General features: G+C 40.9%; 1 protein-coding gene across 1 annotated transcript in view; it reads left to right on the top strand.

The window, feature by feature from the left end:
- The window catches only part of adam19a (ADAM metallopeptidase domain 19a), a 288,250-nt gene that overhangs the window by 202,427 nt on the left and 59,421 nt on the right, over positions 1–26,402 (top strand). Inside the window, exons 6-9 of the mRNA XM_033609823.2 lie at positions 14,682–14,865; positions 20,885–20,950; positions 21,526–21,597; positions 21,940–22,106. Coding sequence (XP_033465714.1) covers positions 14,682–14,865; positions 20,885–20,950; positions 21,526–21,597; positions 21,940–22,106 — 489 coding nt within the window. The remainder of the gene's footprint in view (positions 1–14,681; positions 14,866–20,884; positions 20,951–21,525; positions 21,598–21,939; positions 22,107–26,402) is intronic.

The following is a 26,402-nucleotide window of genomic DNA, read 5'->3' as shown; positions in this document are numbered from 1 at the left end:
AGCCAGATGCTGCTTGTTGACAGCAGCTTTGATGGGAACAGAGCAGACATGGGGGAGAATAGAGCTCTGTGAGCCAGCAGAATGTAAATGCTTTCTAAATGTCCAGTCATTCACAGGGCTGTCCCAGTGTGAGCTGACCCACACTAGTTGATGCTTGGAGTGAAAAACAAACAGAGGTTAAATTAAGTCTTTTACTTTCATTCAGGGGGGTGTTAGTGAATGAGCTGATGGATAACTTGTGTCCTGCAGTTTGCTGAGTACCAAAATATTTTTTCTACATATTTTTCATGTAACAGTATGAGTAAAAGGTGTATTAGAGTTCAGTGTTAATTTAGAACAACCGCAGACAGATATCCCCACTTTTCTTTTTGGGAGGCACATTAGTGCAGTGGTTAGTATTGTCGCCTCAAAGCAAGAGGGTTTCTGGATCGAAACACACCAGTAGTAGACACTTTTAGCTTGGCTAGAAACAGCAGCTACTATTGATATTGATGACCTAGACTACACAAAGTAGTCAGTAGCTCCACAGGTAGAAATAACGTGTGTGTGTACCCCAAACCATCAACAGACAGCACTGGTTCAAAACACAGGCACCCCCTAACGTAAGCAACCTTAGCATCAAAATATACCATAATAGTGTATATGAAAGCTGTATAACACAAATGCAAAAACATGCGCAAGTGTGCTTAGTGCATTCACTTTGCATAGTATAGGAAAATGCTGTGTAGTACTGGCATACTCAAAACAGTCCAAAAGTTGAGCGTGGAATGATGGACACTTCTCAGGCCTCATTTACACTGCGAGCGTTGCGTTCATGTAGCACTCGCGAACGGTCGCTGTTTACTCGCGTTTTCATTTCATTCTATACGCTGCTTGAATTGCGCTGCTTTCACAAGCAAGCTTGAAAATAGAGGAGATGCCAATTTTTTGCACGTGTGCAATTTTTAAACATGTGCTGCCGCTACGCTTGTGGACTGCTTAGCGAACGCATCGCTTGCGGTGTAAATGAGGCCTCACCCCCAACGGTCGGCATCTTTGTGATGTCGCAGACTTTTTGACATCGTGGCTGGGGACAATGAGGAGCCTGCTAGTTATACATATTTCTTGCACTAAGTACCAATACTTTTGTCAAATAGAAGCTGTCAGTAATGTTTGTTGGTAATGATTGTATAATGTTGGGTAATGATGATGATGTACAGTGAACACTAATGCAAGTGCTATTGTTAGCTTGCCAACTAATTAGCCAGCAAGTTAACATTAGCTGTTTGTTTGTGTATCTGTTAGTTTGCTAGCTAATGTTCTCATTTGCTAGCTAGCTAACATACTCCTGGCTATGGCAGCCCTTTTTTTAGCACTGATGTTGTGGTGTAGCTTTGATTTATGTGTGGGCAAAGATAGCGGTTAAATGTTAGCAATAATGCTCCACAGTCCGTTTGCAATTCGCTGATTAAAAAGAAGAAGTCAAAAAAGAAGAGGTGGGTAAAACTTCCAGTAAGTGCAAAAAGTACGTGATTTGAGAGAGCACTACCCTGTTGAAATTAGTGCACCACACAAGAATCATACATAGTGTACATAGTGACATAGACACATTCATAAACACACAGTAACAATGCAAGCTCCTCCCACTTTCAAATTTAATGCTGCAGTTTAGGTGTAAAACCATCCAGCGTCTTTGTAGTATCAAGGGCTCCAACCACATCACTAGAACTAACTGTTAATTCAGAGCTAGCCAAGGGCTTTCTCTTTGAGATACTGAATATTTTTCATCTATTGCTTTTGCAATTCAGATATTTTAAGGCACATAAAGAACTTCACATGCTGATCTCCTCATAAACTCTCAGTCATGTCTGTGGTTACACCCATCACTGAGGGTCGGTGTGGTCAGATTTGAAACAGACTTGAGACTTTGAGTCAGAGAGGCGAGCAAAACTGTTTTACAGCCAGCTTAAGTTACTCCTCAAAACCACTGTGTGTAGAAATTGAAAATGTGAGAACTCAGACTTTGGTGCCCTCAGTGGTTGTGTTAAAAAACACAATATAGCAAACAGTACACACTGCTGTCATCCAATATGGACCTGAGTTGGGGGCACTGAGAATAGTGGACTAAAAGTATCATAGACTGCACCATTTTTCACCAGGATTGTTCTGGAAAAGAACAAAACACACGTATAGGAGGGCTTTATGTTAGGAAATAAGGTTTAAAAAGTCATAAATAAGACTAAGAATCAGGCGGGAAATCATTGCTGATACTTGTTCCTATGGAAACGATTCACACAGTACTCAGAGAGCAATGGGGTTCCATGCATTGCCTTATTTGTTATTCATACAGTGAATTTAAATAGGCTATCTTCTGAGGATAAGGCACCTGGGAGAGATGCTGCTAAAATGTGTAAATTTCATAAAATGGATGTTTATCCAAAATAGTTTTCAAAAAGAGTGTTTCCTCAAACAGATTTTCATTCAAATGAGATGTTGTTCCCAGCTGATAGGAAATATGGTCCTCTGATGGTGAGAGCAGCTCTCTGTACTGTCAAAATAACCTCAACTCAAGGTCCAATTACTAACAACCTCAACTCTGTCACTGTCTACATCAGTGAAAGATGATCTTAGGAAGTGATATGTGGCTGAATGCTCTGGAAAAGTTTATGCTGGGTCAAGAGCATAGATGCTCACAAGTCACTTTTTGCAATTCCAAGTCAAGTCTCAAGTCTCTTATGAGCATCTGTTATCTGCTGCTAAAGCTTTATTTATGGAATTCAAAGCACAGTCTGTATTATCATCACTCCTTCATCCAAACAGCATAGTAGTGTAGTGTAGTGAATAGTTGTTTGGTATGTGATCATCACTTTAGACAGGCTGTTGCAATGCAATATAAACATGCATAAACACACGATGAAAGCTTTCCTTTAAAGTTAATAACTGCATTTTGCCCCTAAGATTAAAGTAAAGTTACTCAGTGTGACAGGAAAATATTGCTAACATTATTAGGCATGCAATAAAAATGGTAACCTCTATTTCAATGACATAGTACAACTATATTGTTTAATTACACTAGGCCTCCAATAATGGCAAAAAAATATGATCACAACCATTTATTCCATATTGATCAGTATCAATATTGATATCCATCAGGATATGGCATTATCAGGGTTTCCCACACATTAAGTTATTTGTGACGCCTGCCACGATTAAAACATCTGCTGCCATGTTGTGATTTTTTATTTATGGAGCTGAATCATTTATGAGGAGCACTGTTGGAATATATATACTGTTCAGTTAGTCAAAGTAAAACTTAACTATTCAGTGAACTGGGTCTAAATGTTTGCCTCTACAGCAGCTGCTCCTCTCATCCACTGACCTGATCTGATCAGCTCTGATCGGAATGACTGATCACTTATTCCACCTGCGCTGCATTGACAAACCTGTAAAAAGAAAAAGAATTTAGAGAGGGGGCCCACCGGCAAGAAAAAAAGGAAAGTTAGTTCTTCTACATCGCCTCTGAAGAGGAAATACAGTTTAGGTTTTATCTCCTATTTAAAGGAGCAGTGTGTAAGATTTAGGGGGATTTAGTGGCATCTAGTGGTGAGGACTGCCAATTGCAACCAGCTGAAACTTCTCCAGTTTAGAATTTTTTCAGTATTGATTGTTCAGGAGGTTTTTATCAGGAGCTGAATTATCTGTGGAGCTCTCCTCCTACAGCTGCAAGCTTTGAATCTTGCATCAACAACACGCATCATGTTGTCTTTCTGGCACTGAACAGTTTCCACTCAGAAAAGAAAAACTGAACTCATCTATTCTGACTCTTCTCTTATTCATGTGCATGTGTTCGTCTTAGGTTCATAAATTATTAACACAGAGTGGTTTTTAAGTGCTAACTGTAAACGTTTCTGTAGAAGGCAGAATAATAGCATAACATAATAATGTCAGAAAGATGTGAAAGGAAACAAATTCACTTCCATTTTATTTGTGAAGCACAATACACAGATCACAGTTTTGTCTCAGAGGGCACCTAAAATCAGCAGAAAAATGAAAGAGGTTTGGTTTGATTCAGCGGAGAGAAGGTGATGTGTTCTTCTGTGAGCTATCACTCTTTCTGCTCTGACATCTTTGAACATGTCCTCTGCTAGGCAACAGTGCTTTCATAAACTATGAATCAACAACATCTTTCAGAAAACAACAGCATGACTGCACTGTCCATCGCTCTCACTATGAGATCATGGTTACAGCATGAACAGTGTCCTGGATTTTAACGAGGAGCTGTGAGAATGACTGTTTTTGATTTGATTCCTGGTAAATGCATAGGATGTTTCTATAAGGATAAAAGAGTTGTAAAAAGTAACTTGATGAGACTGTTTATTGTGCTGCAGCTGCAGTGCTGTTTGAAATACCTTCCTCATGTTCTCTGTGGATTTGAGGCTTTTCTTTGGAATGGCCAAACTGCACGACCCTGCGGTACTCGCAGGGAACTGATGATTATGCAAAAGAAAAATCTCATGATTGCAAAAATTGCCAGTTACCAGAGGCTCCTGCTGCCAGGATAATAAAGTTTGGGATCAGAACTTTTTGTTCAGGTTTCAGCTTTGACCCTTCTCTGTTCTTATCTGCAGTCCTCCAGCAGTTCTGTGTATTTTCATTTACACTCCTGCCCTGCAGTTCCCAGCTCATTTTCCCTGCCGGCGGCTTTCATGCCATAACGAGGTGTTCTGTATAGACTCCGGGTGAATTACATGGTTTTAGGGGAAATTGTTAAACAGCCTTGGACACATAATTACCTAAGAAAAAAACTAACTGTAATTTCTCAAAAAGCATGGCTCTGAGCTCCGCTGTGCCTGCACGATCAGCAGTGTGAATGAACACAATAGCCAGCACAATCCTTTCACAAAAAACATTTTGATTCTCTTTGTACCTTTTGTGTCTGCTCTAAAATAAACAGCAACTCTGACATGATGTTCACAGACAAGGTGAAATAGTTTTTATAGAAACTTCAAATGCATGTTGAACCATAGCGAGCAGAACCTGCACAAACTATTATTTTGTCAATGTCAGGACAGAGATAGATATTCAAGAAAGGTGTATGCTTGCAGAATCTGTTTGGTGCCACAATAAGACTTTGTTTTATAGAGGTGGGAATCACCAGAGGCCCTCTGATACAATATTATCAAGATACTTAGTTTGGGATACAATATTATTGTGATTCTAAATAGTTTGCGATATGCTGAGTAATGTGACAACATATATTGTGATTTGTTTCCTTTTTCAACTGCAAATGAATGAAAAACTTTGTCAGCCCCTGTTTTTATCTAATGTGATAAAACTTGCCACTTAACCGTGGCATCATAATATTCTGTGAAAAAACACCTTTCTGGCCATCACACATCATCATAAGAAACAGAAGGGGAGACATTTGGTCAGATACTGACTTGATTGAAAGCCATATGGCTCTACATGTTTATTTTGATGTTCGTATTAATAAGTCAAATTTGTTCATCTTAACAGGTAAAAATATAACGTCTTAACACATCAAATGTGCGTTAAGACAACAGAAAATGACCTGTTAACAAGAACATGTATGTGTCTGAGGACGTTCAGAGCTTTAAAGCTTCCATGCCATTGGTTGGTTTTAACATACACACGCCTTTTTGACGTAGCGACTGTGTTGGCCAACGTGGGCTCTTGTTAGTGAGTAGGCTACATCTTCTAAGCAACTTCAGTTTAGTATTTGGGACAGTTAATTTTGTGCAGGGGGGATAAATACTGTCATGAACTCCCGGTGACTGCCACATACCACCTTATTCCTAGCCCCATGATACTGCATAAATTATAGACCATTTCAAACTTGACAACATAAACATTCTAATGGGTCTCTTGGTACTTCCTGCTAGAATGTTTGTTAATGCAGTAACTGACAGGAAGTGCACAGGGACCAAAGCTGTTGCCCTAGCAACAGAGCATCAGTGAAACAGTCTATTGGCAAGGCTTCCAGTGGTGAACTGGAACTGGCGTTTTCCTATTGTAACGGTACAGAACAGTATGCTAACGGTATGCTAATCCTCTTCTAGAGCGAAATGTGGAACACACCACCTGTTACACTTCAAACAGTATAACATGATTGTACCTCTGTCATCTCTGAAAGCCATCTCAAGGCCCGAACATACTCAGGCGTACTATTAGCGGAGCGGACTCCACGAGGAATGTCCGCAGTCATTCGGGCTTTCATAGTCGAGCGCACTTCCGCGTTGTAGTTTCCTGTAAAAATGTCCGTGAAAAATCCCCGCGATGTGAAAAATACATGCCGAGCAGTCACTGGTGCGCGGAGCGGAGTCCGCGCGGTTGTAAAATCTGAGGTTTGCGCACACAGGGCTTGTGGACGTCCACGTTGAGTCCACGTGGACCTCCGCGGAGTCCGTTCTGCATACGTTCCACCCGAATATGTTCGGGCCTTTAGAGCATTGGTTGTTTTCCTTTTTAACCATGCGTGTTAGCAATTAGCTTGCCTTGCTCTGTTAGCATATTGTTAAATTTAACAGAGCCCAAGCTAGCTTGCAGTAAACATCTACTCCTAAAAGATGATTTCTTACAACTCATAAAGACAGAGTAATACATGAGGCAAACAATTTACATAATTCTTTATTAATGTTAGTTCCATGTAAAGTGAGTAAATGCGATGTTTGCCAACTAATGCTCTGCTTGTCTTAATTACACATTTTTATCATTGCTGACTTATTTAAATCAGACAAGTGAAACATGACGCTGAATTCAGCAGCAGACCTCACTAATAATCAGTAATATAAGGCAGAAGAAAAACAAGTAACTTTAGACATTTATTTTATATAATATGAAAGAATTCTGGCAAATCAGTAACAGACTCAGAATTGATAACTAAGCACTGTTCCCAATGTAGGCTACTCGAATTGAATTCTGCCATCCAGTGGACAAGTAGCCCACAATATACACCGAATACTGTTTCATCAGTTTCTGAAACTGGTGAAATGGTTGCATCCATTATTACGTCTTAAGATGTCATAAATACACTTGTTAACAGGGCATTTTCTGTCATCTTAACGCATATTTGACACAAAGATGTTATATTTTTAGCTGTTAAGACAAACAAAATTGACTTATTAATAAGAACATCAAAATAGCAGTTTAAAGCCCTGCACATATGTTTTCACAGACATGGCGCAGGGCTGCCAACTTTTCAAAAAACCTTGGAGCGAGATTTGGTGGGGCCAACCGAAATTTTTGGCATGAGAGCGTGTGAAGCCAGTCAAATGCGTGTGTTTCACGGCCAATGCGTGAGAGTTGGCAGCCCTGGACATGGATGTAAACTGTTACTGTAACCTTGATGTGACAGGTCTACTAAATAAATGCATGATTAATCAATTATAAGATACTCATACTATTTATATTAGAGTGTGACTGATATTAATTTTTGAGGCTGACATTTTACAATCAAATAATTAACTTGACAGTGGTGGGACGAAGTATGTAATGAGCAACATTGTCAGTGACTTACTGAGCCTCTAAAGTCCCAAAAGGTGATTTTTTTCTTTTTTGTTTTTTTTTTTTTGCACACAAATTTGTTATCTTCTAGGAACATGTTAGTTAATGGTAACAGACGTGCATATATAAAGGGCGTCATGGCTGACCAAAATACATGTCTTTCTGTCATGTTTAAATTCCTTGCCTAAAGTTTTGAGGACTGTCTCTGTATCTTGTCATTCAGGAACTGTAGCTTGCTGTCTTTTTTGTTTTTTTTTCTCTCCCTCCATTGTTCTGCCAACTGTGTTCTTGGCACAAAGGCAACATTTATACTTTGCCACATGGATAATTGCAGTCACACGCAACAAAAGGGCACATTGCAGTCATCTACAAAACTTTATAGACCTGTTTGCACTGTTTTATCATTAGAACAATATCTTTTGTCAATTAGACCTTGAGGTGGGGCAGATAGTGATTGCAAGTGAAGCACAATTCATGGTGCTATCAGCAACAATCCATTCTTTGAGAATATGCCCCTCAGACTATTGCTCGCTCTCTTTTAAGCCCTCTCCTTGCCCCACTGGGGTTTTTGTAGAGTTTAAGTTTAAGCTCAAGGTGAAACTAACATTTCAGGATAGTGATCTTCAGTTTGGAGCCTCTCCTTAGGATTCTGGTAGAAGGTTAGGGTTACAGGTCAGAAATAAAGAGAGCCACCTATCAGTGGTCAGAGGTCAGACACCATCTGTGTCTGAGACAGTGTGATGGATGAGGGTGTACTGAGGGAATGTAGTTAGTAGATCTTCATAAGAACACAAGTATGTGTCAGAGGAATCGATGGAGCCTCTCAGTCTCTCACACACACTTACACACACACAGTTTGGATGTTTCCCCAGACAGTAACTGTTGCAGAATGACGCTCTTTGCCTGAAATTGCCTTTTTACTGCTCTGTGTTGTCTAGGACAGTAATTCTTCTGGCTGCACTGTTCATCATCAGGGCTTTTCTGTCAGGAGACATAGAGGACTTAACTTCAACCATATGTCTCCTCATATTTCGACCTCCTTCTGATTAGACCATACATTTTATCAATGTCCTTTTTTAACATAAAGCAGATCTTATTAATAAGAACATTTCCACCAGGGATTAACATGTTGTTAACACACTGTAGGGCACAAAGGGAGAGACGTGAGGCAATCGTACTGCGTGAGGTGAACAAGACAGGTGTCCTGAAAACAACGGAAAGTTAGTTATTGTAGTTTGATCAACTTATTTTTGATTAGCAGCTCTCATCAGCCATTGCAGCAGCAGCAATTAAGGTACTTTAAAACTCTAAGCGCCAGTGGCTACAATTAGCATCACCAATTATTATCTCATTATCGCTGATCCGTCACATATAACGTCCATAAATCTGCTTAGAAATCATACAGAAAAAGACACTCATAACTGCACAATGTCCCTGAGAATGATCATATTTTTCTGTCTCCTTGAGTATGAGAGTAATCCAGTGACAGCCGTCTGTCTATCCATGGGTACATGCAAACAGGGGCTGCTAATAGCAAATTCAGAATTCTGCTTCTTGTAATGCTACCAATTAAACACCGTGTAATTAAATATAAGCTAAAACAAACAACAGGCCTCAATGTGTAGCCCACAGCTAACTAACTGACTCCATTATACCTTCTGTTGAAAACCTCCACTAAGTTAGAGTAACTGTAATTCCAAAAATTAAAGCATGATGATCCTCCAAATCAAAGTAAGAACAGAAAATAAACAACAGAAGTGAAAAAATTCCAATCAGATTCTGTCTGATCTCAGTATGGAAATTGCGTAGGTGGAGCTGGCAGACTTGTCAAAAAAACACTGTGTCAAGGGAAGCATATTCTCAGGGGACTGGTACGGGGTGCAAAGTCAGGGTCATGTAACAGATGGAGACTGGCAAACGCATCCATTGGCTACTTTTCAGTAGCCTAGCTAACTAGGCTAAAAGCCTAGGTATGTTTGAATTGGAGTAGTTTTGTACAAAGTGTCATCGATCATGTCTGAAGGCAAAAGTGTTTATACCTCTTCCAAATGTCCAGGTTCAAAGGTGCATCAACAATCTGGCGTGAAAGAGAGGGGCAGGACATTATGAATCATACAAGTGGAGATAATGGTGCTCTGTCTGGTTGTACACTCAAAAAGTGACAGAAGTAATTTTAAAGAATGAGAAAAGAGAGTTTCAGAGAGAAGTTCATAGCCTGCCAGTCTGTTCCTAATATCAGGTCATCAAATATCAACGCTTAGTGTGTGATATCCATGGCAAAGGCACCATTTAGCATCTTTATAAAACACATCAGGCTTTCAGCTGATTTAAATGTAAACCCACTGCAATACTTGATACTCAGAGCAACTGACACAGTGTAAAAAATGAGAAAATTGACGTAGGGGATGGGAAAAGAAGACTTTCACCCAGTTTGTGTTCCATGTAAAAACAACAGTCAATGTTTTTTCCGTCTAATGGTAACTTAGGCAACTAAGACTCATGAAACCCAAAGTCACCGTTTTTTAAATGTAACATTATGTAACTTAGGTACCTACATCCTGTGTGAAACCAAAAGTCAATGTTTTAAATGTTAGTTACTTAGGCAACTACATCACATGTGAAACCAAAAGTCACCGTTGTTTTAATGTAATGTTACATAACATTGAGTAACTTCCATACCTACTTTCTGTGTGAAGCCCAAAATCACCGTTGGTTTTCACAGTACGTTACGGTACATCACTCAGGTACCACTAAGTATCATTATGTCCCGTGTGACACCCAAAGTCGCCGTTGAATTTAATATTGTTACATAACTTAGGTACCTGCATCCCGTGTAAAACAAAAGTCACCATTGTTTTAATGTTATGCTATTTATGTACAGTCATTGTGCACTGATGTCACTCACGCACTATTTTTTTACATTATGTTTTCTTGCATTACCTTACCCTACCTTACCTTACCTCACCTTACCTTATCTTACATTACCTTACCTAACCTTACCTCATTTATGTGATGTTTTTACATGACATGACATTCATTCATTGCGTTGTTTGTGTTACATTATGTTCTCTTATGTAATTACGTGAATTACATGTACGTACTTGAACTTGCATATTTTAACCCAAGACATTATCTTTTTTCTAAACCTAATCACGTAATTTTGTTGCCAAAACCCAACCACGACAACTTTATAACATTAACAACATGTTTTGATATGTTTATATCAAGGCTGTAGCCATGGAGTCAGCCCTGAAGTGTGAACAATTTTTTACCTGGGGGTCTGGGGTTCCCCCCCCCCCCCCCCGGGAAAAGTTTGAATAATTCCCTGTTAAACACGTGATTTTAATGTATTTTGACAAAGAATGAGCACTCATCTTCTATTATTGGGTTGCCCAAATTGTTGGAAACCTGGAAGTCCCCCAAATGGGGGACTTTGAGAATGACTTTGCAAACACAGTGTGAAACAATGCACTGATCACGAAGATTATAGTGATGTTGCACATCAAATTAAACAGCAGAACCTGGGCTACAAGGCTGCCCTATACAATAGCAATGATGTTGTTTTTCAGTTTCAGTTATATATTGGGGGGGGACATTTTGGGCATATCTGAACATTGGGGGGGACGTGTTCATATTTGGACATATTTCTAGCTGATAAATGGTGCCAGCCTGCTTTCATGGACTTAACAAGGGCAGCATCTACACACCTGACACAACTTGTTTTGCGAGCCACCAATAAACACAGAGAAGAACAACAACTGCAGCACGCAGTCTAGAGGACACAACATGTTGTGGTGTGGAAGTCTTTCACAGTCTTTCAGAGGAAGACAACAGGATCGCGCCGCGGTGTCTGATCTCCGACCGCCCAACACCGATTAGATCCAGAGCTGAAGGACCATCACCAGACTGTTTGCAGAAACTAATTAGCTGCGGCTGCTTACATCCAATGGCTAGACTCTAATAACTGCTAGCCATGTGATGCTAAAGGTAGCAATCATTTGTATCATTACCTGGCAACCCAGTCTGGAGCACTGCTCTCTCTGGCTTTGCGTGTGCGTGAGACACAGACGTTTGTTTGTCCGAGTTGAGTGTTAATGTGTGAGGTGAATCAGTAGCGCATCCTTATTCTACTTGGTAGTTGTAGGCTAGTGGTGAGACGGCGCCTGGGTGTGTTTATAAAAATGCAGCGTGACGATATAAACATTCCATACACTAGATGTAATGCAGACCTGCCAATGCGCATTTAACCTGTTCATATGAGTCAGCTGTCAGTGTTTGAGACTCCACTCTGCAGTGTAGTTTATACACTTTACTGATAGACCAGAGAATTACACAATAACACTGGACACTCCTTGTATTTATTATGCTCATCTGTAGTGTAGGGTGATGGGGGGAAGGAATGTTGAGGATAGATCATTTGACAATACCAGAATACACCCAGAAAATCTCCCTCTTTTTCACAGCCTAATGTTGGCAGGTATGGAAGAGTCGCAACTGTTGTTTGTTTTTGTTGTGTTAACAATAGTGATGTCAGTTTGATTTGGTTGGGTCAGAGCTATTGAATATTTAATCATCCATATTTTCTCACTACATTTTAGCCTTCCTTACCCTCAGGTGCACATAAACTACAGGTTATACACTTCTTTTTAAAATACAAAAATAGCAAATTGTCAGTTATCACATCAGTTATCGACCATGAGCAGCAGGTAATTATCGGTTGAAAATATCCATATTGATGCTTCCCTGACCACTCTCCGCATTAAGTGATCTGTTTGTGATAGTTGTCTGTACATCAGTGGATACAAAGCAAGCAACACCCTCAAGAAACAACTGACATAAACTGTAACTGTTTCTTAGACTTCAGAAAATAGACTAATGAATACAGTGAAATTATAGCATTGTGCAGTTGTTTTTTTCTTGTGTAACAAGCCTAAAAGACACGTATTTAACAATGTTTAGTGCATGTCTATGTCACACAAACCCACGATGCTCAGTGTAATACTAGAGAGCACAGTACCCACTCCATGGTCCACAGTCCATGGAGGGGTTCTGTGGGGGAGCTGGAATCCAGTGGCAGAATGATGAACAGTAATCTTCCCTGAGTCATGCTGTGGTAGTTGGTGAAAATTCACTGTTGCACCCTGCAATGTGTCCTCACTCTCCTGTAGCCTTTGAGAAGAAAAACACATTTGAACCAATTTCAAAGTAGCTGAAGGGGGAGAGGACAGCTACAGCAGGTAACCAAACAAATATAGAAGAGGTGGCATTAAGTCAGTGTAATGGGTGAACATGGGACATATGTGTGGATGTATGGGAGAATTCTTTAGACGACATTGCTTCGCTGGTGCACTTATAAATGTTTGGAGGAATAGTCAACTGATAAACACTGGTGAACAGACCATGCCAGGATTTATAATACCCACTGGTGGTCAAAAAATAAATGCCAGTTACCTTAAAACCAGTTGTTCGTGAGAAGCACGTTTCATTGTTGACAGTAAAATACTGTGCTTAAGCTGCAATCATTTTTCGGCCTATTGGGGCCAGTTGAACTTGAACATTTTAAGAAAACCCTATAGATTCAGTCATTGTCTGGTCACTGTTGGGGAACATGGTGAGGGCGGAATCAGGAAAGGGGAAGACAGTCCCTTCCCCCAGCCTGTACTGTAATTGCAGTTTTTAAACTCACAATACATTTTCCATAGGTATGATTAATTAAACATACCATAATATCAGTGCTCTGCAGCCATTAACACTATCATGTTATAGAGTAGCAATATGTTTTAATGAATTTCATGCACGTTTCGAGACAGTATAGCAGTGCTAATGCTACTCATCAACAGTGGCGTATGTTTTTACAATGTGATATAACACTATCGTGCAGGGATTTGCAGTCTCAAGAACTACAGGTACTTGGAGGCTCTTTTTTTTTTTTTTTTTTTTTTTTTACCACCATTTGGATAATGCGTTACATCCTATTTGTTTAACCAGAAACAACTGAAATGGGCTCTGTGCACCAGCTCCAAGTAGGCATGAGTATTTCCTGTCCTATACTATTGGATTAAGTGATTAATCAGGTGTGTTCAGGGTGTGCCGCACACCTGATTAATCACTTAATCCAGTAGTATAGAACAGGAAATACTCATGCCTACTTCCTTTCAGGAAGTAGTGGAGCTGGTGCACAAAGCCTATTGCCATCACCAAACCCTCCAGACCCCATGTAAATTAACAGTTATTTAAGTGTGTAAAGAGCCAGGATATTTTTCGTCTTACAGGATGAATTGAGATTTTATTTCAACCAAACCAGAGCCAGTGATTGTTGAAACAGTGGAAAGACAATCCATGTTGTTTTCTGTGAGTTTTATTTTGTTTCTGTCGACTTTGAATCAAGCATGTTTTACGATGATAAAAAATACTGTTTATTTAAATGGAGTCTGGTGTGTTTGATGATAACTAATCTCAGGCTGTTTCTGGTTAAATACAAAGGATCTTACTCTGTAACAAAAAGGTCTGTCTCTGTAGGGGTCCTATCCACTTTCTTGTCAGAGTAACAATCTGAGCCTGTCATTAAGTACATTTACATGACATTAAAGAAAATTGATTTATTGTTTAGGCCGACTAAAACCAAACTTTTGAAATACATGCAAACATGTTCGTCTGAGTGAATTCATAATTCTAAATTGAATTTCTCACACACAGAGATAATGTGATTGGTAGTCAGATTACTCCTGCGTGTATACTGTAGTCAATTGGACCAAAACAAGCACTTTCAGTGGATGTACATTGATGATGCAAACATGCCTTTAGTGTTTCCATTGCAGCCTGGCTGCTGCTTAAATTGTTATTCCTGTTGTTCACTTGGACACAAAATGTGGGAAAGTGTGGTCCAGGTTGAACTACATATACATATATATATATATATATATATATATATATATATATATATATATATATATGTATATATATATATATATATATATATATATATATATATATAATAAAGTTTATTTGACATGCAGAAAGCCACACAGCAACTCTTTGTCTTGCCTCTCTGTGTAAAAGGATGTGACATTATTTGTATGCAGTCCTATAAATACTGACTGTACCTGTTACCTTGTTTTGGTGTTTTCCACAAGCTCACCAGCATTACCTCCTTCCTGTCTTTTTTTCCCTCTACCCAGGGGCCTGATATCCTTGAATTCAAGTGACACCTACTACCTGGAGCCAATCATTGGTGTGGATCCTCACTACCATTCACTGTGGAGTACAGAGGAACTGCCAGTTAAAGGTGGAAACTGTGGGCACGGCCATCACACCACACAGTCCAACCACATCCCTGACCTGCTCAGACCGTTTCACTCCAGAGTGAGTCCCCCACACACCAACAACACTCATCTGCTAGAAAAGCAGGGTGTTTTCCTGATATAAAGATAAATAGTGTGGTGATACTGCAATTTTGTCTTCAACACTAACTTTAAAGAAAGAGTCAGCTAACAGGGAAATACATTTGTTTGCTGTCTTGCCCAAACACAGATGAAAAGATCAATAACAATTTCATTTCTGTACATCCAAAGACAAACAAGTGGATTTCCCAAGATACTGTTCCAGAAGCATCTGAAAAATGATTACTATTGCAATACCACATCAAAAAAACAAAGTGTCTTGTAGCAACTTTTGCTCAAGGGTTTTAATGTCATTAAGATGCAAAAGAAATCCATATTTCCCTCCTGGTGCCTTTCTTGATGAACCAAGGTTTATTTAATAATCATGTTTCAGTCAGAGTAGAGTCACATCAGACACCTGTTGTCATAGACCTGATGACTTGAGTCATGTCTGGAGGCTACAGCTCTGGGAACAGACTAGAGAGGTCTGTGTAGTATGTGCCTGTTTTGAAGGGTGCTGTCACTGCGTGTCACTGTATGATGTTGTCACACTAGCACACAGAGCCCAGGGAAGAGAGCAAAAACTTCCTACAAACTTCTGTCAAAAAATGTCACAATTTAAGGAATAAACCGATGTGCAGTGATTCAACTGAACACAAACTGGATTCACTGTCAGAAACAACTACTCTCTGCAGCATCATCTCCTTTCCTCATGATCATTTCATTTCAAGGCAACTCTAATGCCAACTGACAATCTGTGTGGTGCACCAAAGCCCAGACCTCCATCACCACATACAGTACCTGTAGAACCCAATTTTGAAATGAGCCATCCATTTACATCCACTAAAATTGCTTGTTTTGGTCACTAACAGGCTCAAAATATTATACTTACTGTCTGTCAACATTTTAGAAAGAGTGAGATCCCTTTTGTTCAACTATTCCCAAAGTTGCTATTGTCAAACCAACTTCCCTTTAAAAAAAACTGTGAATTTATCATTGTAAAACACGCTTCATTCAAAGTCAACAGAAGCATAATAAAACATGCAAAAGCCATCTTGGTGTGTCTTTTCCACTGTTTCAAAAATCACCAACTCTGATTTGGTTGAAATTAAACCTTAATTCACCCAGTTAGATGTAAAGATATGCTGGCTTTATACACACTGAAATTAATGTTTATTTGAATGATGTCTGGTGAGTTTGGCGATAGTCATTTTGGGGCTGTTGGTGGTTTTATTGGACGTAAATTGATGGTGCTCAATTGCCCCAAGTGGTGACAATATAGCCCGTTTTGTGGCTGCCGGCTGCTGCGGTCTCGATCAATACTGGACCAGTTTCAAAAACTGTTGTTCCCATTAGTTACTTAGCCACAAAACATGAGAAAATAAGCCTAAACCTATAATACCCAGTTGTTACACCTAAAACACACCAAGCAGGAGCTAAGTGCAGCCAATGGCAAGCTGCCATGCAATGTGTATGGGAAGCTGCGGCAGCTGCTCCAAGCTACGACCCTACGATTCTGCAGCCGACAAATTGCAACCAATCAGTCAACAGAATTCTTCTGGGACATGCTGACCTCTGTGACAAAGAATTCCTTCCCACCTGAAACACACAAACCAACACATTCTCACTCTGACCTCTACACATACTGAGGTTTGGTCATGGACCTTCCAGGTTGAGATTCGACATGCAAAGTACCCTGGGTGCGTTGGTTGTTGCCGTTCTGGGACGCCACGTCAACTTCTGCCTGTTGCATGCATTGTCGGTTTTACAAAATACATTCCTGTGTTCATTATTCATTACAGCGAGGTGGTCTTTTTGCTGGGCCTTAGGCCTGTCGCACCTCCAACGGTGCCTGTGGTGGACTGTGCATGGCAGGGGCGTCCTCTTCCCTGACGCAGGCCTACACCTAACTGCATACCGCAAGGTTTTGCTGCAGGGTCTTCAGCTGGGGACCACCGCTCATTGACGTTTCGCCCCTTATCCCAGAACATCTCCTGGTGGCGGGGCAGTGAACAGGGACATCTCCTTGACACCCCCTGCAGCAAAACCTAGTTGGATGTTACTCCCCAAGCCTTGTCTCGTCGTTTCAGCCAGAGCCAGTGGCTTGCTTTCTCAGCTTCCTCAGAGAGCTTTTTGGTGGATCTGCTCAGTGTGGCTCCACGTAGTCCCAGGTTCTTGAGCAGGCATGATGTTGATCTGCCCACAAAGCCTCTGGCTCCCACCTCCACCGGGTACAGCCACACACTCCATCCACTTTCTCTGCACTCTGTGACCAGGTCTGCATACTTCGCCTTCTTTCTCTCGTAGGCAGGTTCCAGTCCCTCCTCCCATGGCACTGTCAGCTCGATCAGTATTGCTGACTTCACGGCTGCAGACCACAGCACCACGTCTGGTCTTAAGGTGGTGCTGCATATCTACTGTGGGAACTGGAGCTGCCTACCCAGGTCTACTTCCATCTTCCACACCGCCCCTGGTGTTAATAGCTTGGCGGGTGGTCTCTTGCTGGTATGCATTGCGGGTTCCCCCTGCCTGAGGAAGTAGATCCTGCATCGGCTTTCTGATGGACTCTGGTTGTTTGCCTCCTGCCGACTTTTCTTCAGCACCTCTGCCAGCTTCCTGAGCACTTGGTCATGCCGCCATCTGAGCCGATCCTGTGTCAGTGCTGTTTTGCAGCCCGACAGAACATGCTGGAGTGAGGCATTGATGGTCCCGCAGAGGTCACAGGATTGCTCTGTTCCAACCTATTGGTGGAGGTTTTGAGGGAGGGTGGGTGCCGTTTGTTGCCCTAATGAGGAAACTTAGCCAAGCCTGTGGCAGTTTCCAGAACTCTGCCCAGCTGATTGCTCAGCTCGCGACACCCTCCCAAGTTGTCCACCACCCCTGCTGCCCCTGTGCCCCTGTGCCACAGACCTCACTCTGAGCTCCTCCTGCTCAATCCTGGTGACCGCAACAACAAGGTCCTTCCTCTCCTTCCTGCTTGCCTTGGACCATAGGATGGGTGGGTCGCTCCATCCGAGGCCTGCCCGCCCTGTCTGGACCATGCCCACGACTTGTTGATGTTGCAGTCTTCCCATCACCTTCTGCACCTCCTCCTTGGCCCTCCATTTCCTTCCAGTCTCAACTCTGGCATTTGCATCAGCCACTGCCCTGTCGGAGGAGTCCCTTAACTCCATCACCAGCCTTGCCTTCTCCTGCCTGTAGCTCAGGATGATGGATTTCAGGGGTAGCTGGAGTGAGTTCCATCCGCACAGGCCAACAGCTGAGAAGCACCGTGGTCAGCCGAGCCATTTGCGGATGAAGGAGTTGGCTTTTGCCTCCATCCGGCTCACGGCTGATGAGGTGACTTCGCACCGCTTCAGAGGCCACATCAGCCTTGGGTACAGGAAATGTACAGTTTGCATATAGTCTCTTTTAAAATAAATGCAGTATGTTGACGTTTTTTTTTCCTTCAACAACAAAATCAAGTCATTGGGTTTAGGCAACAAAAGCACGTGGTTGGTTTTAGGAAAAAAGAACAGAGTTTGGCTTTACAATCTTAGGGGAAGCTAAAACCCGCCTCCTAGGTGGTTGTTGGACCCACCCACCCTACTCGGACTTCCGCTGCCTTAACTTTTGCTGTTGTCCCACTGCGTTAAATAGTGATCAGCTGCGTATCATGGCGACGTGAAAGGACCGCTTTTTGTGTCTGACACCGGAAGTCACTGACCAAGCACCAGTTTTCAATGACTTTGGAGTGAGACCGGGTTGCATGAACATGCCTTCTGGTCACAGAAGAATGTTGCAACAAGCTGCACTTTGCAGCTGGTTTAAAGACTAGCTTTGTTGTTGGTGTTAGGCTCTACTGTTGAAACTACCATCCCATAGTACCAACTCATAACATCTGGTTATAACTGTCATTTACAGAATGATGGTTAAGTGTAGACAATGTATTACATTCCCTTAAAAAATCACGCAGTTAAACTTTGTGAAATGCTGTCTTCGACAAATTTATAATTATTTGTCCCCTCTTGTAAATTTGGCAAATTAAAAATTGACAAACCTGTCAGCCAATAGGACACGAGTATTCCCACATATTTTCCTGTAAACTCTCTCTGACTGGTCTGCTCTCGCCTCCGTTCTATTCACTGATGACAAGAAATTACAACACCGACATCTTCTTTCGTGAGCTGTTTAAAGTGGAGAATTATTTGGGGCTAAGAACAACATATGTTTGGTGTTGGTGGGGTAGGCAGAGCATTTGAAACCCCCCCTCACCATGTTTAGAACCGACCTCTGTGTGTGTATTGGAAAAACAGAAAAATACCCATTTGTGATTAATTTATGACCTCAAACATGATGGACTGAGTCGTGATTCTCTTTTGGTCTGGTTTATTCTGCAGCTAACTGAAAGCACCAATCAAATGAGAACATTTGGCTCTGCAGGGGTAATGGTCTTTGTCATATGCAAACACAATACTGAATAGGTCTCAGTGCTATTTTAGGGTGTAAAATCACTCTCACACCACCTGGAAATGGAGGGAATTATGGCTCCGACTCAGCTTTTCAGGTCTGTTTAGGCCATGGCTATGAGTCAATTTCCTGTGCCTTTATAGAGCAGAAGAACTTAACACAAGTCTAATTTGCTCATCTGCAGTTAGAGATGATAAAAAGGCTCCTCAGTGGGCCCTTATGCCTTCATCTGTCTCCACTGCTGGGACGAACAGTCACTCTTTGGTTTTTCTTCTCATATTTCCCTCCATATTTATCATTTTCCAGTTTACGTTCTTAGTCATTTTAAACTGTTCATCATCACCATCTTTCTCCCCACCTCATGTGCTAAAGCCCTCTCAGCTCTCCACCAGGGCATCATCCTTTTCTCCTATTTCTTTATCTTCCTCCCCCCTTGCACCGTACCCCTTGGCTTTCCCAATTCCCTCCACTGCCACCCATTAATCCTGGGTTGTTATGCAGAAATGCCAGCCACAGCAGACCCCAGACTGAGTCCCAAGGCTTTTGCCACCATTTGCCTCTCAAATAAACAATGCAGTGTGTGCATGGGTTTGTGTGGATGTGCCACAGATTTCTCTCCAATCCCCAGTATTGGTGTTAAGTCCAGAGCAAGCCGAGGCAGCAGTCTCCCTGCACGTAAATCAATGAGTTTTAATTACAGCAGAGCCTTTCCCTAATGGCTGTAATCAAGAATAAGGAGACTGGAAGCTTAATGATGGAGGGATATACAGAGTCGTAAAGCTTTATAAACACAACAGCATGCATGACTGGGAGGCTTCTCATACATATTAGGCTTTTCACCTCTTTATGTACCAATTTCAGACGGTGTAGTTGTAAATTTTACCCAGTTTTATGTGGTCAGATAATCAGGTCTGGTTTCTAGCTTTGTTTCGCTGTGCTATACTGACACCAGTACCTGCCTGCCTGCATCACTCTTTTAAATTCCACATTTTTATATTCAGTACTGTATTCTTGTTAGTGCAGAACAGTCTCTGCAGTATACAGACCAAGGTACACTGAGAACCTGGATGGTGATGGGAATCAAACTTACAATATTCCACAAGAAAAACTGTAGATGGGACTTTTTGTTTTGCTGTACTAGACTTTGTGTCTGTACATTAAGTGCTGCCTTATTGACTATACCTATAGCAAACTAAAAATTGTTTGATAAAAAATGAATGTTACATTAATGTAAATTTTATGTATTAAGTTTCTTGTTTTTCTCATTTTAATTTAGTTTATTTTGTGTTTTTTAATATACCAAACCCTTTTGAGTCTGTCTGTTTGTGAATTATGTATTTCTGAAATCCTATTAGCACCACCACTCCTCCACGCCCTGTAAAGGATATGGGGTTACAGATCATCCATCCATTGATAATGATGTTGTACAGTATAATATAGTTTATTTTAGTGCAATGTAACATAGTATTAAAGTGTTGTATAATCTAGTAAACCAATAAGACTGATGCTTTGTGCCTAACCATGTTCCCACCTGCCTTTGTCTTTCCTGTCAGGTTAAGAGGAACACCTGGGGTACCACCAAGTACATGGAGCTGTACATAGTGGCTGACAACACACTGGTAAGCTGACAGTAACTCTCCACCTACTGTATTCATTCCACAGCAGAATATTTCAGTGTACAACAGGCCAGGGTGAGGGCCACGTTTGTCCCCTGACATCAGACAGCCATCGACTGACAGACCGGAACAGAAACTGGTCCACATCTTAAACAATTATCTCCTTCCAGCTAATGGAGCTCTTTCATACTGAGAGCTCTGAGCTGATGATAATCACAGCGAGGCGGAATGGCATGTATTTAGGTAGAATCTAAAGGTGCAAGAGCTTTTGAATGGACACTAAGCTGTAGTGATGAGATGCTACATCTTCATAAAAGTCAGTTAGGGTTTTGTCTCCTACATTAATGCCATGGTAACAGCACATTGTGATCAATAAGAGACTGGTCCTCCCCTTCTGTAATTGGTATAATTATGATGATGGACCGGGGTAGAAATGGTAAAGCAGGGTTGGTTGGATAAAGTTACGTTTTCATGGGTCATTAGTCTCTGCAGGGAACTGTCTCTAACATTTTATTTATTTTTTTGACCGCTGACCTCATTCATGCCACTAATACTCCCCCATCTTTCCTGTCCTGCAGTTTAAACGTCAGAATAAGGACTATGAAAAGACCAGGGCGAGGATCATGGAAATTGCCAATTACGTGGATAAGGTAAGGCTGCTGTTCTCAAGAGAACAGAACCACAGCTCCATCCAGCAAGCTAATAGACATTGTTCTATACTTGGCACATATGTCATCCATCACTAATCAACTCTGAATTTTGTTGATGTGATAAATAAATAATCAGTGATTGAAAAGTGTACACAAATATCTGTTGAATGAAGTCTCATCAGGATTTAATCAATAGCATCCTTCAGCAGTCTTTACAAGGAGATTGGTGGAAAAATTGCTTTGTGTGACTAGACTGTGTTATGGCAGCTTATGACAAGAGTGTGGACAAACCTGTGTGTTTGCAGGTACATATTTGTTGTTGTTTTTCTTTCCTGCGTTTAGTTCTACAGGGCTCTAAACATCCGCGTGCCACTGATTGGTCTGGAGGTTTGGACCGACAGGGATCAGTGCATCGTCACCGAGGAGCCGAACGCCACCCTCTGGTCCTTCCTCCAGTGGAGACAGAAGCTGAAATCCCGCAAGAAACACGACAACGCCCAGCTGCTGACGTAAGCAATGGACACACACACACACACACATACATGTCTAATTAGATAACTTTTGGGGAATTAACACTGACTTACATTCATTTCCTGGAGACTAGCCAAAGCCACTATTTTTCACACATTTCCACCTAAGCTACAGTGGCCCTGTAGCAAAGCAACAGTTGGTGAGTCTGTCAGATCTGTTCAGCCACAGTTCTGCTGTCTGCAATCAATGTTGTTACACACGGACTGTAAGGTGGAAGAAAATACACTTGTAGTTTGGAAGGAACGACCTCTGTTACCTTTGTTTGCCGAGAAAGTCAACTTAAAAGGTCAATGTTGTGTTTACAACTTGTTTCTGCAGCCCCAGGTGGCAAAAAAGTTTTAGGTTGTATTCCCATCCTTCATCATTTTGAAGAGCTGATTTTTAAAGCATTATAAATCCCGTCTTCTTTACGTTTATGTTTACTAGCTAGCAGTCTTTTTCATTACCTTTCGTTGCAACGTTGCTGCATTTCATGGCACATCAACGCCACCTGTAGATCAGTGGAATAGTGTGAAACCATGTGCTGCCCATGTGCACTGGCAAGATTTTAACAAAATGGTAACCTCATTAAAAAACTGCTCCACAGCACAACTAGAGGTTAAATACTCCACAGGATACCTTTAAAGGGGACCTGTTGTGCTTTTCCTTATTTCCATCACATATATAATTAAATGTGGCCAAAATAAAGAGGTAAACTTATGTAAAAGTAATCCCTGTGAGCAAAAACCTGAAGTTTCAGACTGTTCTGAATACTTCCTTGCCAATTGTTTTTTTCCTAATTGGAGACTAGCTGGTGTCAACTTGTGATGGATTTCTTTATATGATCATCCACTCCAGGCACACTACTGCAAGTCTTTAAATTTCTTTATCATTCTGCGCCGGAGGTATTATGTTTTTGTGTTGTCCATATGTCTGTCCCATTCTCGTGAACACGATATCTCAAGAACACCTTGAGATCTTTTCTTCAAATTTGGCACAAACGTTCACTTGTACTTAACAATGAACTTATTGGATATGGTGGTCATAGGTCAAGATCAAGGTCATCGTGACCTCGTCTGTCTTATTCTTGTGAACACCATATCATAAGAACAGCTCATAAGAACTGAGTTGATTTTGGTGGTCAAATGTCAAGGTCACCATGACCTTGCATCTATCCCATTCTAGTGAACGCAATATCTTAAGAAGGCCATGAAGGATTTTTCTCAAATTTGGCACAAACGTCCACTTTGACTTAATAATGGACTGATTAGTATTTGGTGGTCAAAGGTCAGTGTGACCTCACATGTTTTTGGCCATATCTCAGGAATTCATGTGCTATTTATGGCACAATTTCGCACGAATGTCCAAAAGTATATAATGATAAAGTCATGACATTTTATAACCAACAGGTCAAAGGTCAACTTCACTGTGACATCATAATATTCTGCAAAAACGTTCTTCTGGCCATTACTGAACATCATAACTTGGGAACAAAAAGGGAAACATTAGACAGATACTGAATTGATGACAGTGCTCTTGGTTGCCCACCTTGAAACTGCACTGATACTGATACTGATGTCTGATACTGATACTGATTCTGACAGATTTCTTTATATGGTCATCTACTCCCAGCACACTAAAAGTCACTTAAAAGTCATTCAATGGACTTAAATTTAAATTGGTGAGGTCTTAATAATACAAACATTTTATCTAATATCATTTATCAATTTTTATTTTTTATGTGAAAAAAATGAAGCCTCTCTATGTAAAAGTCCATATTTCTAATGTTACAATACTTTAGTAAACTATAATACTGTCATTTTTCTTCATACTTGCGCTTACCTGTTGGCAAAATGTAGATTGACTTAACTCACTCTAATAACCATATTCCTACATAGCACTTACCTCTGCACAAGACCACATGTATGCTACCTGCAATGCTTAAATAAGTGAAATATGATATGTCCAAAAATCTGTCCTAAATTTGGTTAAAAGGTGTCTTACAAGGGCCTTAAAAAGCATTACATTTAACTGTCTGATACCCGTAGACATCCTGCAGTAAATGTAGCTCCACGGTAGTGTCAGGGAAACATGTTATCCAATGTTGTTACTTCTCCCTGATTTAAGATCAGATTCCTACTGGAAAATGTGCGGTTGTGAAGATTTTGGTGTAGAAGCTTTTATTGGTGATTTTTCATAGTAGAAAGTGGTGCTATTTCCATTACAGTCATTCCACGTCTGCAATGAGGGTGCAGAGACACAGGTGTTATTTTTGCGCTTTTTGCCTTGTCCCACACTACTGTGCCGTGATAGGCTCGCGCCAATTAACGCTGTCTCAACGTGACAAGTACTTGCCAATCGTAGCACAGCAGGGCAGGACTAGAGTAAACATACTTGGGGAAAAAAAACAGTGCGATGCACCAAGACATGGGGGACCTGGAAACACTGACCAGTCAGAGAACACTAAAGACACAGGCACTAAACAGAGGGTGAATACAGGTTTTCCAGCACAGACAGTATGAGAAATATATAACACGTTTTTTTTTTTGTTTTTTTTTATTATTACCATTCAAGCATGTAAAGTTCTAGGTTATACCTTATATACGAGTATGAAGCTAAAAAAGGGGCATTATAGTTCCCCTCTAAGTGTGTAACTACAGTTAATTACAAACCCTGTGTTGTTTTACTTCACATGGTTGTACAATTTGCTATCATGTCAGATAGGGCCAAAGCTATTGGTGACCATCTAATGCTGATGAAAAGTCCTGATACAGTTTGCTAGGTTTTGTTCACAGTGTTCTGCTTTGGGGGATAGAGAGAGCACAGTCAGAGAGACGCTCAGAGACAGAAACAAAGAGAAAGAGGAGACGGGGAGTGTCCTGCAGATGACAGCAGTGAAGTCCTGTCCTGCACAAAACACACCCAGGAACAAAAGCTGGCACCATTTCTGTTCCTTGTAGGTAAACTGGGGACTGCATTGAAACAGAAATCTACTCCCAAAAATTGAAAATAGTGAAAGGTAAAATAGAATGACTTTGTGCAGTGTGGCTGTACAGATCCAGAGTCACCATTGACAGGGGACTGCAGCTGTTGCTACAGCTGCCTACACCCACCGCTTTCCATTCATATCTCTTATTGTAAACTGAATGGTACACTTCTTCTGAGTTAACTGTTTGGCCGCTGTAGCTAAGGTCTTATCCTGACTTATATGTAAATGAGTTAGAGTCTGGTCCTTGAGAAGGGCCTGATGTATGATGAACACATCATTATCTCCTGATGAGCGTAAATGAGTCATCTGATGTTAGACATTTTCAGTAAGATTAGAGAGTGATTTGGCTTTTTTTTGTAATGTTATTGTCTTCATGTGTTGGGCTGACCCCAGATGTGTGGGAGTCTGTGATAAGAGCTGGGGCTACAGTTTATATCTATACTGAAATTATCAAATCTAAAGAACACTGTGACATGTTGACACTCTTTAAATGTACTTTAGACATAATGGACAACATGGTCATCAAGCAAAGAGCCATCAAGCAAAGAATGTAATGTCTTTTCTTACTGGTGAACTTACTGTAAAAGAGTAAATAGTATTCATATGCGAGTTTTGTGATCGTACTTGTGAGATGCAGACTGGAAATATTGTCCGGGTGTATCTATGATTTTATCAGGGAATGATGATGTGATCATTTGTCATAAGCTGAACATAAATACAGGTGTGTGGGGGAGAACAGGATTGATTGCCACATTTTTCACTTCCATTTTAATCCCTCAAAAAATATATCTTCAAAAGATTCCCTTTCAGTGTGTAATGGAAGCCGAAGGTGTCAGGTAGGAATGCCAAATACGGCTTGTGCACTTGTGACAACCATAACTATCGTGGGGTTGGTCGCCACAAACTATAGGGATGGTTGTCTCTATGCTATTTTACTGGGGAAAATAAAAAAATAATTAATTTAGGTTTAGTTTATTGGTCCCACTCTATTAGGAGCTGTGCCTTGTTGAAATAAATCAAAGCCTATATGACTGGACCATGTGGGAATTTAATTAGAAAGGACAGACACAGGAAGTGACCACGTTCTGCAGTCAGTCACATTAATTTACAGGGCTGGTACCAGCGGTTATTACACAGCCTAGTTAATAACATGTCCGGCAGGAAATCCAAAGTGTGGGATCATTTTGAGAAGGTTAAGGACGGACCCAAGGTGATATGTAAACTTGTAGACAAAATATAGGCCTATATTAATGAAGGTTCATTGGTACTTTTTTTGTGTTTATCTGTAATGTAGCACAGTGTTAAC

Source organism: Epinephelus lanceolatus, chromosome 22 (assembly GCF_041903045.1).
Source record: "Epinephelus lanceolatus isolate andai-2023 chromosome 22, ASM4190304v1, whole genome shotgun sequence".
Taxonomy (NCBI): domain Eukaryota; kingdom Metazoa; phylum Chordata; class Actinopteri; order Perciformes; family Serranidae; genus Epinephelus; species Epinephelus lanceolatus.
The sequence above is the reverse complement of the archived record's forward strand: the minus strand, read 5'-3'. Positions and strand labels throughout refer to the sequence as shown.